Below are 19,107 nucleotides of genomic sequence, written 5' to 3' on the forward strand. Positions count from 1 at the left end.
GCCCTTTGCTCAATGATGGTGGTAAAAACTCTACTCCTCTAATCATCTCTCCTGTCAATCACACAGACTGAGTTTGAACCTGAAATTAACTGACCTGTAAAATTAATACCTCAATTAGAGTTCACTCTTTCATCAAACACTAGGAAGAATATTTCACTGTAGTTCATTAACTGATGTTTGTTATTATTATTTGACTTCTAAAAGAACAATCCTTTATCTGATCTTAACGGAGCACTGGGCCGGCCACTCTTCAATATCACCGGGGCCAGCACAGGTGAAACACCTTCCCACTAATGAGATGACAAACCAGCACAGGTGTAACACATACTGAGTAACGAGGGGACGCCAATCAGTGCGCCCCACGTGCTAACGTCCAAACTCTAAATATAAATGGAAAAACCAAAGCCTATAAATAACATTGTCAGTCTGTTAGACATGATGAGTGCAGAATGCAGCAGCAATGTAACATAGTCTACCTGTATTACCAATATCTCCGAGGCTCACAACAAGGTATGACTTCATGTCTGGAAGAGAGAATTCAGAGGTTGTTCTGATTATTGTCCCGCATGATGAAATCGGGGAGTAGACGTTGGCTCTGTCTCTGTCCGATAGCAAGTTTGTATGTTTGTCACACGCGATATCTCAGACTGGATGGCCTGTTTTAGATGAAACTTGGTTGTATGATGTGTCTTGCTGTAGAGATCTGGCATTTTCTAAATGACACAGACTGGCCAGGTGGAGGCACTATAACAAGCAATTGAAAATGCACATTTTGAAAGGTCACGCCCCTCAACCAGTTTGTCCAAAAATCATGAAATTCAGCACATTGGTCCTCCTTCACAAGGAACAAATTTGCAGCAGGGATCCATAAGGTCCACCATGATGGATATTATGCCATTTAGAATTTTGTGAAAAACACTTAAAACGCTACTCCTCTGGCACTGAATGACCGATCTGCAAGAAACTTGATATGCGCCACGTATGTACACACGTCTCTCAACGCAACATATTCCAGACTAGTATCTAAAAACAACATGGCCGTAATGGCCAATAAACTTTCATGTGGTCCGAAACATAAATCAGTCACAGATAGTTGTATTGTAACAAATTTGGTACACATGTTGAAAACACTGTCAACAAGACCCAACATATACAAGAACATTCATATCGACCACAAGGTGGCACTATAACTGGCACATATTTTGTTAATATCAGCATAGTCTAGTTTGAATTTGCCGGGGGAAGGGGAGGTATCATTGAGGAGGACGAAATGTTTAATGTTGCATTGTTTTAATTCTGATAATATCAGCACTATATGTTTGTTTTACTTAGATATATACAATGCATATACTCTGTTGATCCTCAATAGCTTTAATGGACACTGAGTAACATTCAGGATGTCTGGATAATTAAGTTCAGTTGAATAGTGATATAATTGGTATTCAGTATAGCACAGCACCAGAGCTTTAGAATAGTGGTGGGTATTTATGACATCAGCCTTATTATATGAAATATGATTGAATTGGACGTCATTTTTTTTAGGGGGGGGGTATATTATATGGGGGTGTTTGTAATCGTCTGTTTCTATGGTTTTGAAGACTCATTGTCACGGCATTTCAACATCACCTTGTCGAAATAAAACTAAAGTATACAGTGTATTGTGTACGGTACCAAACTCTCTCCAGCTCTTCAGAAATATCTATTCACTACCTATACACTGTGTCTACTTTCTCACAGAAAGAACAGAGATATTATCCACAAACAAGCAGGTGAGTAGAGAGATTAACATGGACAGACAAATTGAAAGGTAAGCTTTAGTGTGTTTACTACCTCTTTTACTTTTTTGTTTTTACCGTGTGCAAATCCTTTTTTCTTTTTCAACTGTATGTTTAAACTCTTTATCCTTTGGTTAGGATACTATTTTCAATGCTATATGGTAACACATTGTATCAAGATTGGCTAGTATCCGCCCATAACGCAATGCTGGAAACTCTAAAGCTAAAACTACAACTGAATTGATTGATTCTACACTCTTAGCACCTTTTTTTCCTAAGTAGAACCATACAGGGTTCTTTGGTTTGTACCCATAAGTTAACTGCCTGTATATGGTTCTACCTAGAACCCTCTAGGAAGGGTTCTACCCCCAAAAAATGTGCAGCTAAAGGTTCTTGCTTGAACCGTCTATGAAGGCTTCTACCGAGAACCTTTTTATCTTTGGAGGGTTACGACTAAAACCCTCTACGAACGAGTAGAACCCTTATTAGCATTTAAAATGTAATTGATTTTTTTTATTTTAAATGATTGAACCTTTATTTAAACTTTACAATTCAGTTAAGAACAAATTCTTATTTACAATGACGGCCTACACCGGCCAAACCAGGACAACGCTGGGACAAATTGTGAGCCGCCCTATCCCAACCTAGGCCGGTTGTGATACAGCCTGGATTCGAACCAGGGTGTCTGTAGCGACACCTCAAGCACTGAGATGCAGTGCCTTAGACCACTGCACCACTCGGGAGCCAATACAATACATTACATATATAATAAGGCCTTTCTTTGAGGCCCGAGTTATACCCTAACGAAGCGGTGTTAGGAATATCCTGGTTTACAGGCCACATCAGGCCTGCAAGTCCCATTATGCCGGCTTGCAAAGTGATGTGTAATTCATATTGGAATCCAGCCAGAGTTAGCATATCCAACAAGTGGAATTGTTAATCACCCGCAACCTGCATTCAGAATGACTGCCAGGGTAGGGAAGATTGAATAATGAGACTACCTCAATCATCTAAACTGGAACAACCATTTCAGTAATGTGTGCAATAAATCCAGTAACTAACAGAATGGATTAGTTTAGAAAACTGTATGTTATTTATCTTTGTGTAGCATAAAATGTATCAACTTACATACAAAAACACAGATACATTATTACAGTAAAACAACACATTCTGAAAATCTCCCTGCAATAGAGCATGCTGTGAAATATTATGTATGGTTCTATGTTGAACCCTTCTTGCCTTTCAAAGAATCATCAAAAAAATCTTTCTTCCAAAAAACAGTTCTTAGGATGTTCCACATTCTAGGTAGAACCCTTTGATTTACAAAGAACCGTTTTCTTCCAAAAAGGGTTCTTCTGATCACAACGGTTCTTGGTAGAACCATATCCCTCCGCAAATAACATTTGTGGAACCCATTTTTCTAAGAGTATAGATAAAAACGTTACAGTTTCACTTTTTCTCTGTCTAGATATGGCATCCTCCAGCAATGTCCTGTCTAAAGAGCAGTTCCTGTGCTCCATCTGTCTGGATGTGTTCACTGAGCCGGTCTCTATTCAATGTGGACACAACTTCTGCATGGCCTGTATCAGAAAGTACTGGGATAGCAATGACCTGTGCCAGTGCCCCATGTGTACAAATACATTTGATAAAAGACCAGTTCTCTTTGTAAATGCTTTAATTTCTGAGATGGCTGCTCAGTTCAGGAAGTCAGTTAAAAGGAAAGCTACCAGCAGCCCAGACCAATGCCCTGCAAAACCTGGAGAAGTGTCCTGTGATGTCTGCACTGAGACGAAGCTCAAGGCACTGAAGTCCTGCCTGGTATGTCTGACCTCTTACTGTGAGACTCACCTGGAGCCTCATCAGAGAGTCGCAGCCTTAAAGAGACACAAGCTGATCAACCCTGTTGATAACCTGGAAGACAAAATATGCAAGACACACGAGAGACTCCTGGAGTTGTTCTGTAGGAATGACCAGATGTGTGTTTGTGTCTTGTGCATAAAAACAGACCACGAGACTCACCATACTGTCCCTCTAGAGGAAGAGTTTGGAGAGAGGAAGGGTAAATTAGAAAAAACACACGCAAAAGTGCAACAGCAAATCCAGGAGAAACTAGAGAAGGTTCAGGAGATCAAACACTCAGTAGATCTCAGCAAGAGAAACTCAGAGAGAAAGATCACAGACAGCGCTCAGGTCTTCACTGCTCTGATGCGCTCCATTGAAAAGAACGTGGCTGATCTCATTGAGGTGATTGAGAAGAAGCAGGAAGCAGCAGAGAGGCAGGCTGAAGAACTCATTAAAGAGCTGCAGCAGGAAATCACTGAGCTAAAGAGGAGAAGCACTGACCTGGAGCAGCTCTCACACACTGAGGACCACCTCCATCTAGTCCAGAGCTTTCCATCCTTATGCACCCCTCCGCCCACCAAGGACTGGTCTGAGATCAGTGTTCACAGTGATCTCTGTGTGATGAGTTTGAAGAGAGTGGTGTTTCAGCTGGAAGAGACACTGAATAAAGAGATTGAGAAGCTGCCTGAAATCAAACTGAAGAGGATTCAGCAGTATGCAGTGGATGTGACTCTGGACCCTGATACAGCACAACGTGAACTCATCCTGTCTGAGGATCGGAAAGAAGTAAGATATGGAGACACACGACAGAATCTCCCTAATAACCCAAAGAGGTTTGATCCTGTCCTTATTGTCTTAGGAAAGGAGGGATTCTCCTCAGGGAGATTTTACTATGAGGTGACTGTTACAGGGAAGACTGGGTGGAGTTTAGGAGTGGCCAGAGAGTCCATAAACAGGAAGGGGAATATCACACTGTCCCCCGATAGTGGATGCTGGGCTGTGGTCCTGACAGATAGGAGTAAGTACGCAGCTTGTGCCCCCATCTTTACCCCCCTCTACCTGAGAGAGAAGCCCCAGAAGGTGGGGGTATTTGTTGATTATGAGGAGGGGCAGGTCTCCTTTTATGATGTGGAGGCCAGATCTCATATCTACTCTTTCAATGGCTACATCTTCACAGAGAAACTATATCCATGCTTCAACCCTAGTGTTAATCATGATGGTAAAAACTCTGCCCCTCTGATCATTTCTCCTGTCAACCACACAGACTGAGTTTGAACCTGAAAGTAAGTGACCTGTAAAATAAGTACCTCAAATTAGAGTTCTCTTTTATGAATCTCCAGGGAGAATATTTCACTGTAGAGTATTACTGATGTGCTTGTTGTTTGTTATAGTAGTAGTCCATCTGTCAGTCTGTTAGACATGATGAGTGCAGAATGCAGCAGCAATGTAACATAGTCTACCTGTATTACCAAATCTCTCAGGCTCACAACAAGTTATTACTTCATATCTGGGAGAGATTTCAGGGGATGTTCTGATTATTTTTAATCAGATAATATCAGCACTACATGTTTGTTTTACCTACAATCTTAGAAACAAAGTGCTAAGTAGAGCCATACAGGTGTTTTCGGTTTGTAACCATAGGGCAACCCTTTTTGGTGCTGGGTACAACCCTTTGCAGAGGGTTCTATCTAGACCCCACTATGTAGGGTTCTTCTAAGAACCCCCTCTATATGGTTGTACCTAGAACCCTCTATGTAGGGTTCTACCAAGAACCACTTTAACGTCTAAAGGTTTTTCATAGAACTGCCCATGAAGGGTTCTACCAAGAAATCTTTTATCTTTGGAGGGTTCTTCTTAGGACCCTCTATGAACGGTTCCACCAGCCTTATTAGCCTTTAAAATGTAATTATTTATGACAATATATTGCATGTATAATAAGGCTTTTGTCTGAGGGCCTAGTTATGCCATAACACATTGGGGTTAGGAATCTCCTGGTTTACAGGCCACATCAGGCCGGATAGTCACATTTTGCTGGCTTGCAAAGTGATGTGTAATTCATAAATCCAGCCAGTGATAGGATATCCAACAATTGGAATTGTTAATCACCCCCAACCTGCATTCAGAATGACTGCAGGGTAGGAAAGATGAATACTGAGACAACGTCAATCATTTAAACTGGAACAACTATCTCAGTAACGGGTGCAATAAATCCAATTACAAACAGATTGGATTAGTTTAGATATTATCTTTGTGTAGCATACAATTAATCAACCATTCAATGTACATGCAAAAACACAGATATTACAGTAAAACAAACAATTCTGAAAATCTTCCTGCAATAGAGCATGCTGGGAAATATTATATATGGCTCTATGTAGAACCCTTCTTGCCTTCCAAAGAATCCTTTTTGCCTTCCAAAGAATCATCAAATAACCATTGTCTTCCAAAAAGGGTTCTTCTGATCAAAACAGTTTGTGGTAGAACCCTATCCCTCCGTAAAGAACCTTTTTGGAATCCTTTTTTCTAAGAGTGTAGATATTATGCACACTGTATATCTCTGTTGATCCTCATTAGCTGTAATGAACACTGAGTAACATTCAGGATTTTTCAAATCCAGTTGAAAAATGATCAAATTGGTATTTGGTCTAGTACAGTCCGAGAGCTTTAGAATAGTGATGGCTATTTATGACATCAGTTTGAAATAGTAGACTTATGCCACTGTGGGGAAATATATGTGGTATTGGGTTGTGTGTAATGAATGGTGTGTTTCTGACTCATCATTGTATATAATTCTCAAAGACAATTTTTGACTAAAAAATAAATGTACATGTTATCGCACGTTGTCTGTCTGCCTTTCTGAACTGATAATAACATAACACTCATTGTGAAAATAAACGCAAAGAATTAGTGAGTGAATGATGAAAACAACCAAGAGAAACATGACAGTCACACAGGCACCTTAATTTAAATGATGTATTATTGACTTTAATCTAAATAAAAAAATATCCATGCTATAAAATTCATAATCTACAGACAATGGAAAACTGGCATCTGAGCGAGTTCAACCATGTAAGGAGTTAAGAGGGGAGGAGCATTTCAACAGCACTTTGCTGAAGTGGATTGGGAGGAGCATTACAATGTCACTTTGCTGAAATGAAACTTAAGTATACAGTGTATTGAGTATGGAATAAACTCTCCCCAGCTCTTCAGAAATATCTATTAAATACACAGTCTACTATCTCACAGAAAATACAAAGATATTACCCACAAACGCATTCAGGTGAGTAGAGAGATTAAAGATGGACAGATAAATTAAGTTAAATTAAGATTAAGTTCAACCCTGTTTGATGTGTGTAAATCCTTTTTATTTTCCAACAGTATATTAAAAGTATTTATTCTTTGGTTATAGTACTATTTTCTATGTTATATGGTAACACGTGTCTAAATTGCCTAGTATCCCTCCATAACGCAATGTTGGAAACTCTAAAGCTTAAACTACAATTTAGTTGACTGATTCTAGATTATATATTTTTTACAGTTGACTTTTCTTTCTCTGTCTAGATATGCCCACCTCCAGTACTCTCCTGTATGAAGAGCAATTCCTGTGCTCTATCTGTCTGGATGTACTGTAGTCACTGAGGAAGGCTGAAGGGCTCATTAAAGAGCTGGAGCAGGAAACCACTGAGCTAAAGAGAAGAAGCACTGAGCTGGAGCAGCTCTCACACACTGAGGACGACCTAAACCTCCTCCAGAGCTTCCCATCCCCGTGCAGCCCTCCACTCACCAAGGACAGTGATCTGTGTGTGGGGATTGTGAGGAGAGCCGTGTCTCAGCTAGAAGAGACAGTCATGAGTGAGATGAAGAGGTTGTTTGATGATGAGCTGAAGAGGATTCAGCAGTATGCAGTGGATGTGACTCTGGACCCCGATACAGCAAGCCCCTGGCTCATTCTGTCTAAGAATGGGAAAGAAGTGAGAGCTGGAGAAAAAAAACAGAAGCTCCCTAATAACCCAAAGAGGTTTGATTCTGCCGTTAATGTCTTGGGAAAGAAAGGCTTCTCCTCAGGGAGATTCTACTATGAGGTCACTGTTACAGGGAAGACTGAGTGGAATTTAGGAGTGGCCAGAGAGTCTATCAACAGAAAGGGGACTGTCGCATTAAGCCCTGATAATGGACGCTGGGCAGTGATCCTGAGGGATGGGAGTAAGTACACAGCTTGTGCCCCGACCCGTGTCCACCTCTGCATGAGAGAGAAGCCCCAGAAGGTGGGGGTGTTTGTGGATTATGAGGAGGGTCAGGTCTCATTCTATGATGTGGAGGCCAGGTCTCATATCTACTCTTTCACTGGCTACATCTTCACTGAGAAACTCTATCCATACTTCAGCCCTTTGCTCAATGATGGTGGTAAAAACTCTACTCCTCTAATCATCTCTCCTGTCAATCACACAGACTGAGTTTGAACCTGAAATTAACTGACCTGTAAAATTAATAACTCAATTAGAGTTCACTCTTTCATCAAACACTAGGAAGAATATTTCACTGTAGTTTATTAACGGATGTTTGTTATTATTATTTGACTTCTAAACGAACAATCCTTTATCTGATCTTAACGGAGCACTGGGCCGGCCACTCTTCAATATCACCTGGGCCAGCACAGGTGAAACACCTTCCCACTAATGAGATGACAAACCAGCACAGGTGTAACACATACTGAGTAACGAGGGGACGCCAATCAGTGCGCCCCACGTGCTAACGTTCAAACTCTAAATATAAATGGAAAAACCAAAGCCTATAAATAACATTGTCAGTCTGTTAGACATGATGAGTGCAGAATGCAGCAGCAATGTAACATAGTCTACCTGTATTACCAATATCTCCGAGGCTCACAACAAGGTATGACTTCATGTCTGGAAGAGAGAATTCAGAGGTTGTTCTGATTATTGTCCCCCATGATGAAATCGGGGAGTAGACGTTGGCTCTGTCTCTGTCCGATAGCAAGTTTGTATGTTTGTCATACGCGATATCTCAGACTGGATGGCCAGTTTTTGATGAAACTTGGTTGTATGATGTGTCTTGCTGTAGAGATCTGGCATTTTCTAAATGACACAGACTGGCCAGGTGGAGGCACTATAACAGGCAATTGAAAATGCACATTTTGAAAGGTCACGCCCCTTACCCAGTTTGTCCAAAAGTCATGAAATTCAGTACATTGGTCCTCCTCTTCACAAGGAACAAATTTGCAGCAGGGATCCATAAGGTCCACCATGATGGATATTACACCATTTAGAATTTTGTGAAAAACACTTAAAACGCTACTCCTCTGGCACTGAATGACCGATCTGCAAGAAACTTGATATGCGCCACGTATGTACACACGTCTCTCAACGCAACATATTCCAGACTAGTATCTAAAAACAACATGGCCGTAATGGCCAATAAACTTTCATGTGGTCCGAAACATAAATCAGTCACAGATAGTTGTATTGTAACAAATTTGGTACACATGTTGAAAACACTGTCAACAAGACCCAACATATACAAGAACATTCATATCGACCACAAGGTGGCACTATAACTGGCACATGTTTTGTTAATATCAGCATAGTCTAGTTTGAATTTGCCGGGGGAAGGGGAGGTATCATTGAGGAGGACGAAATGTTTAATGTTGCATTGTTTTAATTCTGATAATATCAGCACTATATGTTTGTTTTACTTAGATATATACAATGCATATACTCTGTTGATCCTCAATAGCTTTAATGGACACTGAGTAACATTCAGAATGTCTGGATAATTAAGTTCAGTTGAATAGTGATATAATTGGTATTCAGTATAGCACAGCACCAGAGCTTTAGAATAGTGGTGGGTATTTATGACATCAGCCTTATTATATGAAATATGATTGAATTGGACGTCATTATTTTTAGGGGGGGGGTATATTATATGGGGGTGTTTGTAATCGTCTGTTTCTATGGTTTTGAAGACTCATTGTCACGGCATTTCAACATCACCTTGTCGAAATAAAACTAAAGTATACAGTGTATTGTGTACGGTACCAAACTCTCTCCAGCTCTTCAGAAATATCTATTCACTACCTATACACTGTGTCTACTTTCTCACAGAAAGAACAGAGATATTATCCACAAACAAGCAGTTGAGTAGAGAGATTAACATGGACAGACAAATTGAAAGGTAAGCTTTAGTGTGTTTACTACCTCTTTTACTTTTTTGTTTTTACCGTGTGCAAATCCTTTTTTCTTTTTCAACTGTATGTTTAAACTCTTTATCCTTTGGTTAGGATACTATTTTCAATGCTATATGGTAACACATTGTATCAAGATTGGCTAGTATCCGCCCATAACGCAATGCTGGAAACTCTAAAGCTAAAACTACAACTGAATTGATTGATTCTACACTTGAAGAAAAACAGGTGCTAAGAAGAACCATACAGGGTTCCTTGGTTTGTCCCCATTGGGCAACCCTTTTGGTGCTGGGTAGAACCCTTTGTAGAAGGTTCTATCCAAAACCCTGTATATGGTTCTACCTAGAAGCCTCTATGAAGGGTTCTACCAAGAACCATTTTATCAGCTAAAGTTTCTTCCTAGAACCGTCTATGAAGGGTTCTATTGAGAATCCTCTTATCTTTGGAGAGTTTTTCCTGGAACCCTGTATGAACGGGTGGAACACACAAGCCTTATTAGCTTTTCAAATTAAATTATTTATGACAATACATTACATGTATCTTATACAATGGGTGAGTCTAATCCTGAATGGTGATTGGTTAAAACCGTATTCCAGCTGTTGTCTATTCCACAAGTTACCACAGGCATTTTAACGTCATAGATTTAGCCAATTTACTCTGTTCCATCTAACTGCGCAATCCACCGTCTCATCAGCCCAGCCATGCCATCTGTAAACTTGATCTCCACTATAAAAAGCATCTACAACAGTAGAGATTTGAATAAAATTTAGTCGGTCTCTCCGACATTTGCAACATTGTTTCAATATTCAAATTCCTTCTCCAGCTGTTCCATAGCAGCAAACGTGTCGGGAGTCAGGAGTCGGGATGAGACAGACAGGCAGGCAGCTTTTCTCAGTCAGTCGAAATCATGAATCAGCTGGCATCATTTTTCTATATATATACAAAGAAATGTCAATAGAAAACAGGTAGAACTAAATTAAATGCTGCTAGTTTGCAGTCTTTCCAGCGTCAGTTTGAAGTGATTGTGTTAGCTGTGTTGTTGGCTAGCTCCTCTGAACAACAGTGTCCTGATGAGAGAGCACATTTTCTATGCCAGGTGAAATCACGCATCATTAGCTCATTGTTTTGGATGTATCCAAATAAATGTCACTAGAAAACACCTTAAACAAAAGCTAATGCAGCTACTTTGTTGTTATTCTGGCTGCACTGTTTGACGTGACTAAGTTATCCATAGTTGTCTAGTTAGCAAGCAAGGGATAAGAACGTTGCCAGCAAGTATGGTAATAGAACATTTAGAACGAACGACTGGGTCGTGTCTCTGGCAACCGAACCGATAGACCAGCCGGCTTGGGTAGCAACCCTAGATTTGTGTCGGGACTATATCTTGTCGAAGGATTAAATAGTATGAATAAATTAAAACGTTTAATGAAAATATGTAAATCATTATTTGAATATGTTGGTAACTCATTGTATAAAAGTGATAAAACCCTCAAAGCCAGTGTGTGTCTCAGGCCTAACACCCGTGCCATTATATCCTCCAAACACAGGCTTCTTGTGCATTATCACTTAAATAAGGCCTTTCTTTGAGGGCCTAACTACAGTATACCCTATCACAGTTTATTAATCATTTCCTGGTTTACAGGCCACGTCAGGCCTGCAAGTCACATTATGCTGGCTTGAAAAGTGATTCAATATTCAATAATTCAATATTGGAATCAAGCCAGAGTTAGCAAATCCAACAAGTGGAATTGTTAATCACCTGCAACTTGCATTCAGAATGACTGCCAGGGTAGGGAAGATTTGTTACGGTCGTCATATTTTTCCTCCTCCTCGGATGAGGAGAGGCGAGAAGGATTGGACCAAAATGCAGCGTAGGTGGAATACATGATGATTTTAATAATAATAACGAAGACGAAAATATACTTGAGCAAACTACAAAACAATAAACGAAGACAACAGACCTGAACAAACGAACTTACATAATAACACAAAGAACGCACGAACAGGAACAGACTACATACACGAACGAAAACGAAACAGTCCCGGGTGGTGCGACATACACAGACACGGAAGACAATCACCCACAAACAAACAGTGAGAACAGCCTACCTTAATATGGTTCTCAATCAGAGGAAACGTCAAACACCTGCCTCTAATTGAGAACCATATCAGGCAACACATTTAACCCAACATAGAAACACATAACATAGAATGCCCACCCCAACTCACGCCCTGACCAACTAAACACATACAAAAACAATGGAAAACAGGTCAGGAACGTGACAAGATTGAATACTGAGACTACCTCAATCATCTAAACTGGAACAATCAAAATTACTAACAGATTGGATTAGTTTAGAAAAATGTATGTTATTCTCTGTGTAGCATAAAATGCATTAACCAATAAATGTACAGATATTACAGTAAAATAAACTATTCTAACAATATCTCTGCAATAGAGCATGCTGTAAAATATTATATACGGTTCTATGTAGAACTAAGAGTGTAGAGAAAAAAATTGTTTGAGACATTTTATGTTAAACTCGCATTTTGATCACTCAGACGAAGAAGAAACATCGGCGATAAAGCAGGAATTTTCTCCATCTAGATATGGTGTCCTCCAGCAGTATAGTGTCTGAAGAGCAGTTCCTGTGCTCTGTCTGTCTGGATGTGTTCACTGAGCCGGTCTCTATTCAATGTGGACACAACTTCTGCATGGCCTGTATCAGGAAGTATTGGGATAGCAGTGACATATACCAGTGTCCCATCTGTAAAAATATATTTGATAAGAGACCAGATCTCTTTGTTAATGCTTTGATTGCTGAGATCGCCGTTCAGTTCAGGAAGTCAGTCCAGTGAAAGCTACCAGCAGCCCAAACCAATGTCCTGCCAAACCTGGAGAAGTGTCCTCCTCTCCCTGAGAGAGAAGCCCCAGAAGGTATACTCCTGTTGTAAAGAGAAGCAATGTGCTTAATATTAGGAATGTTTAGAAATAAATATAGTAGGCCTAGCCTATAGAAAGCTGATGGGATCCTTCTGTTTCTAATAGAGGCCATCGCTCTGTTTTCTCAGGCAATTCCATAGCCTATAGAAATGTTGCAACATGAGCTCATGGGCTCTCATGAAGAGTTTGATTAGATTTCCGATAACATTTGCATTAGAGTGATTAGAGGGACAATAGAGTGCTGAGTACCAGGCAATTAGCAATTTTAGTAGGCTACTAATGACCATCAGCAGCATCAGAGCTTGGAGAAGCCTAATTACTGTGACTAAACAGTCATGTGGAATTTTACTGCCGTCATGGTTCGTGACTGCCGGTAATACGGTCACCATAACAGCCCTACTCATCATCACGGTTTCTAATTATCGAAGATACATTTTCACAAAAAAACTAAATCACATGTTATGGTATCTTGTTTGTCTGTCTGAACTTTTAATAACTTGAATGGCACTCATTGTTAAATAATTAGTGAGTGAATGAGTTATTGAAAGACAAAAGAGATTGAGAGAAATATGACAGTGGTCAGTCACATAGACACCTCGACTTAAATAATGTACTCTTGACATGAATCTAAATAAGTATATCCACACTCTACAGACAATAGTAAGCTTGCATCAAAGAGTTTAGGCAAAGGGGTTAACCTTTCCAGGAATAACAAAGTGCATAGTAGTATTGGGTGACCTCCCGGGTGGCGCAGTGGTCTAGGGCACTGCATCGCAGTGCTAGCTGCGCCACCAGAGTCTCTGGGTTCGCGCCCAGGCTGGGCTGGGTTCGTGCCCAGGCTCTGTCGCAACCGGGAGGTCCGTGGGGCGACGCACAATTGGCATAGCGTCGCCCGGGTTAGGGAGGGTTTGGCCGGTAGGGATATCCTTGTCTCAGTATGTAAAATGTAATAAAATGTATGCACTCTACTGTAAGTCGCTCTGGATAAGAGCGTCTGCTAAATGACTAAAATGTAAATGTAAATGTGGGTGGGGAGGACCATTGAAACTTCACTTTGCTGATATGAAACGTAAGTATACAGTATGCTGTGTATGAGATTAAACTCTCTCCAGCTCTTCAGAAATATCTATTAAATAGCTACACACAGAGTCTACTGCCTCACAGAAAGGACAGAGACATTATCCACAAACACATGCAGGTGAGTAGAGAGATTAAAATGGACAGTTAAGTTGCAGATAACCTTTACCGTATTTAATGTGCAAATCCTTTTTATTTTTCAACGGTAGGTTTAAACTATTCTTTGGTTATAAGACTATTTATGTTATAAGGTATGTGACCCGATTCAGGAAACTAGGCGCATGTCACAAGTCACGACTTCACAGGAGAGCGGTTTGAACGTAAAAAGACAGCACATAAAAACACACCTTCCCACTAGCCATGATTGGCTGAGATAATGAGTGGGCTGGACATGCCGAGAGATAAGTTCGGATTGGTATAGAAGGCTTTTGTCTATTTGAGCTAGTCAGTCTGTGTTGGTAATCAAGGTGAACGCGGCTTTTTAAAAATGTAGCTGCATAAGTGTTGCTCTCCACTTCCTGGAGGATCGAGTTTTGAAATCAGTGGTATTAGAGTATGATAGCTAAAGAGATGGAGAAAACACCTGTCTCTGGATTACGTCTTCAAACTAAGGCCATTTGTGGCATGGATCCATGACAGGGAGATGCGTCCACCATGCATGATGATGTATACGGGTAAAATAGTCTAGCTACCTACATTTTCAGATATTACACGTCTCAAATTTTGACAGAAAGTTGATTAATTTCAAGCTAAAGTGTACTGTTAGCTAGCGTTAGCTGGCTGGCTCCCTAGCTAACGTTAGGTGGTGTGATGTGATGTGTGTGATCTTACATGTTGTTTACCTAGCTAGGTTAATTGTTTTCCTAGCTAGATAGCTACATGTCTTAAGCCAAAGTGTACAACACCCGTTGAATTTGGCCGGTGTCAGAAAACGTCGGCAAAAAAGCACAATGAAATTGTTGCCAGCAGGGCTGGTTAGGCTATTTTCATGTTATCCAGAGGTAAAATAATCATCCGTGGATCTGTTGGGGCGATATGAAAATTGTAGTTGGTCAAGGGTGTCAGGTAAGGTGGAGGTGAAATGATCCTTAACTAGCCTCTCAAAGCACTTTATTATTACAGAAGTGAGTGCTACGGGGCAATTTAGTGATTTAGTTCAGTTACCTTTGCTTTCTTGGGTACAGGAACAATGGTGGACATCTTGAAGCAAGTGGGGACAACAAACTGGGATAGCGAGAGATTCAATATGTCCGTTAACACTTCAGGCAGCTGGTCTGCAGATGCTCTGAGGACGCGGCTTCGTATGTCGCCTTGGCCGGCAGCCTTGCGACAGTTAACACGCTTAAATGTCTTACTCACGTCAGCCACGGAGAACGAGAGCTCACAGTCTTCATGAGTGCCGTTGGCCCACGACGGTGTCTATGTGTTTTGCTCAAACAGGGCGAAGAAGGTGTTTATCTTGTCCGGGAGCGCGGCGTCGGTGTCCGCAACGTGGCTGGCTTTCCCTTTATAATCCGAGATTGTCTGGAGTCCCTGCCACATGCGTCTCATGTCTGAGCCGTTGAATTGGGACTCCACTTTGTCCCTGTACTGTCATTTTGCCTATTTGATTGCCTTACGGAGGGCATAGCTGTTCTGTTTGTCCATGTTCCCAGTCGCCTTGCCGTGGTTTAATGTTGTGGTCTGCGCTTTCAGTTTTGCCATCTATCCGCGGTTTTTGGTTTGGATAAGTTCTAATCATCACAGTGGGAACAGCATCCTCTATGCACGTCCTGATGAACTCAGTCACCTAGTCAGTGTATACGTCAATATTGTTCTCAGAGGCAATGCAGAACATTTCCTAGTCTTGAAGCATAGATTCCGATTGGTCAGACCAACGTTCAAGAGTCGTTACCATGGGTACTTCCCGTTTAAGTTTCTACCTATAGAAGGGGAGGCATGACCTGATTTGCCAAAAGGGAGGGCGGGGGAGTGCCTTGTCGAAGGGGGAGAGCTCGATCCGCGAGTAGCACAGGAGATGTGTTGATAAAACTTTGGTAGTGTTTTCCTCAGATTTCATTTATTATAGTCCCCAGCCACAATAAATTGGGCCTGAGGATATGCGTAGTTCCTATAGAGCCGTCGTAGGGTCGGCTTCGGGGGGAAATATACGGCCGTGACAATGACAGAAGAAGATTATCTCGGGAGGTAATGCGATCGGCATTTGATGGTGAGGTATTCCAGATCAGGAGAACAAATGGACTTGAGTTCCTGTACTTTACCACAATCACACCATGAGTAGTTAACCACAAAACATACACCTCCACTTTTCTTTTTCCCTGAGAGTTCTTTCTTCCTGTCTGTGCGATGGACGGAAAACCCAGCTGGCTGAATCCCCATCCCTCAGCTTTATAACAAACCAAGTGGCAGGGCTGCAAACTGGGGCTGCCACTTTTTGTCTTTACAGAATAAAACAATGGAAGACACAAATAAAAGGGCCAAAACTAATAGGACTCCACTGATTAAATCACATTTAGTGACATGAAGAGCAAGTCTGAAAATGGATGACGGGGTCGTTAGTGTAACGGGGGAAGAGTTGTCACATCAGAGAACTACTGGAACACTGATTGCTGAGTTAGTAGTCACTAACTCTCTCACACACACACACACCACACACACACACACACACACACACACACACACACACACACACACACACACACACACACACACACACACACACACACACACACACACTGAAACATTGTTGCATTTCAACTTTAGATCACCAGTTAGTGTGATAAATGTGATAAAATAGATTTGCAATGGGAAGAAATAGCTGGTTTGTTCATTTAATTTTGGACATGAAATGGTTGCCCTTTTGTATTGTTATGATTTCATGTTGCCATTGTTTACAGACGACTCGTTGCGGAAGCGTCCGTAGCCTGGCAACCTTGAGCAACCAGATCTAAACTATTCGGTTCCACCAAAATAACATTTCCAGTCAGAGGCATATTCAGTTTCTCTAGGAACAATACTTACGACTCCACGTGTTGATGTGTACTTCGCTATCAAATAAGTGTTTACAACACATTTTTAACCAGGGTCTCTGTGGGCTGCCATTGTAACCCATTCTAGACCACACAGTCATGCGAGAGCTACAACGCAATCTCCCACTTCCACAGGCGAAAATGGTGATGCTATGTTTTCAGTTATTTTCTTGATTTTTGAGTTTGATAGAACATGTTGGAAGATTTTTGGCCCTATAGTCACGGTTCGCCACTGGACGCACACACACGTACACAGCCAAACATGACACCTATAACATTGATTTTTTAGGGTTAGAGGTTAAACTGTGGTGATAGGGAGGGCGTCAATTACAAGACCACCTAATGGCTACATAGATAACAGCACAGTAATACACAGAACATCTATTTAAGCATAATTGACAATGACAAGTATCCAATAGCAGCAGTCTATTGCTAAAACTGATTCAGTGGCTCAGATCTGGAGAAAAAAAACTACAAAGAAAAATAACTAAAACATTAAAATAGCCAATTGTTCTCTTCCCAGGTAGGATTATTTTAACTTTTTGTCAATAGGGGGTGCTGTTAGCATTTTTTTTTTTTTGACGTTGCCAAATTAAACTGCCTAGTACTCAATTCTTGCTCGTACAATATGCATATTATTGTTATTATTGGATAGAAAACACTCTCTAGTTTCTATAGCCGTTTGAATTATGTCTCTGAGTGGAACAGAACTCATTCTACAGCACTTTTCCTGACAGGGAGTGAGATTTCAGAAATCTTGGCCTCTGGTCCCAGGTCAGTTTTAATGTCCCTGTAAATGCTATGAGGATACAAACACTGCCCACGCCTTCCTCTAGATGTCAGTAAGAGGTGACAATTTGAATGGAGTCGATTGCGCAATCAGGGCCTGTATAAAAGAGCACAAGGCGGAAGTAGCTTTCTTTTCTTCCTGCGCCTGACGCACGATGGACGTCGGGACTGGCCTCCTTCCAAGCTTTGGTTTAGCCACTTATATATCGCCGGTCATGTTTTTACTCGTTATAGGTGTTAAAAACATCATAAGGTAGTTAATTTAAACCGTTTTATAGCAATTTATATCCGTTTAGTGCGATTTTGAGGCATTTCTTTGTGGTGCACTTTGAAGCGCTGGGCACGTTTCCAGTACCGGTCGAACGTTAGTGGCCATTTCGACGGGACAAGAGGACATCTTTCGACCAAAAGACGATTAGACCCGAGAAAGGATACATTGCCCAAGATTCTGATGAAAGATCAGCTCATAGTAAGAACTATTTATGATGATAAATCGTTGTTCTGTTGAAAAATGTTAAACGCATAAATCGCCATTTTTTTTTGTGTAGCTTCGCTTGGCGAACCCTGTATTGCACAGTGAGGATAATTTTAGAAATGTAATTCAGCGATTGCATTAAGAACTAATTTGTCTTTCGATTGCTGTCCACCCTATATTTTTTAGTAAAGTTTATGATTAGTTATGCATTACACTAGATCACTGTCAAAGATGGCGGCCGACGTTTTCGGCCCAGGTTGGCTACTATTCTCATTGTATAACCACGTTTTTTTGTGGCTAAATATGCACATTTTCGAACAAACTCTATATGTATGTTGTAATATGATGTTACAGGAGTGTCATCGGAAGAATTCTGAGAAGGTTAGTGAAAAAATTAATATATTTTGGCGATGATAACGATATCGCTCTCTTTGGCTTGAATCAATGCTCGGGTAACGTTTGCATATGTGGTATGCTAATATAACGATTTATTGTGTTTTCGCTGTAAAACACTTAGAAAATCTGAAATGTTGTCTGAATTCACAAGATCTGTGTCTTTCCATTGCTATGCGCTGTGTATTTTTAAGAAATGTTTTATGATGAGTAAATTGGTAATACACGTTGCTCTCTGTAGTAATTCTAGTCGCTTTGGTGAGATTTGTGATGGTGGCTGCAATGGCAAACTATGATTTATACCTGAAATATGCACATTTTTCTAACAAAACCTATGCTATACAATAAATATGTTATCAGACTGGCATCTGATGAAGTTTTTTCTTGGTTAGTGGCTATTTATATCTTTATTTGGTCGAATTTGTGATAGCACCTGATGGAGTAAGAAACTGATGGAGTTAGAAAAGTGGTGTCTTTTGCTAACGTGGTTAGCTAATAGATTTACATATTTTGTCTTCCCTGTAAAACATTTTAAAAATCTGAAATGGTGGCTTTATTCACAAGATCTGTATCTTTCATTT

General features: G+C 40.7%; 1 protein-coding gene across 1 annotated transcript; it reads left to right on the forward strand.

Moving 5' to 3' along the window:
- Nucleotides 1–3,245: 3,245 nt before the first annotated feature.
- On the forward strand, nucleotides 3,246–9,524 carry LOC120049145 (E3 ubiquitin-protein ligase TRIM39-like). The gene is made up of 2 exons (XM_038995376.1): nucleotides 3,246–4,880; nucleotides 7,250–9,524. The coding sequence occupies exons 1-2, from the start codon at nucleotides 3,246–3,248 to the stop codon at nucleotides 8,069–8,071; spliced, it is 2,457 nt and encodes an 818-aa protein (XP_038851304.1). The 3' UTR covers nucleotides 8,072–9,524.
- Nucleotides 9,525–19,107: the final 9,583 nt, after the last annotated feature.

The sequence above is a fragment of the Salvelinus namaycush genome, chromosome 6, assembly GCF_016432855.1.
Source record: "Salvelinus namaycush isolate Seneca chromosome 6, SaNama_1.0, whole genome shotgun sequence".
Taxonomy (NCBI): domain Eukaryota; kingdom Metazoa; phylum Chordata; class Actinopteri; order Salmoniformes; family Salmonidae; genus Salvelinus; species Salvelinus namaycush.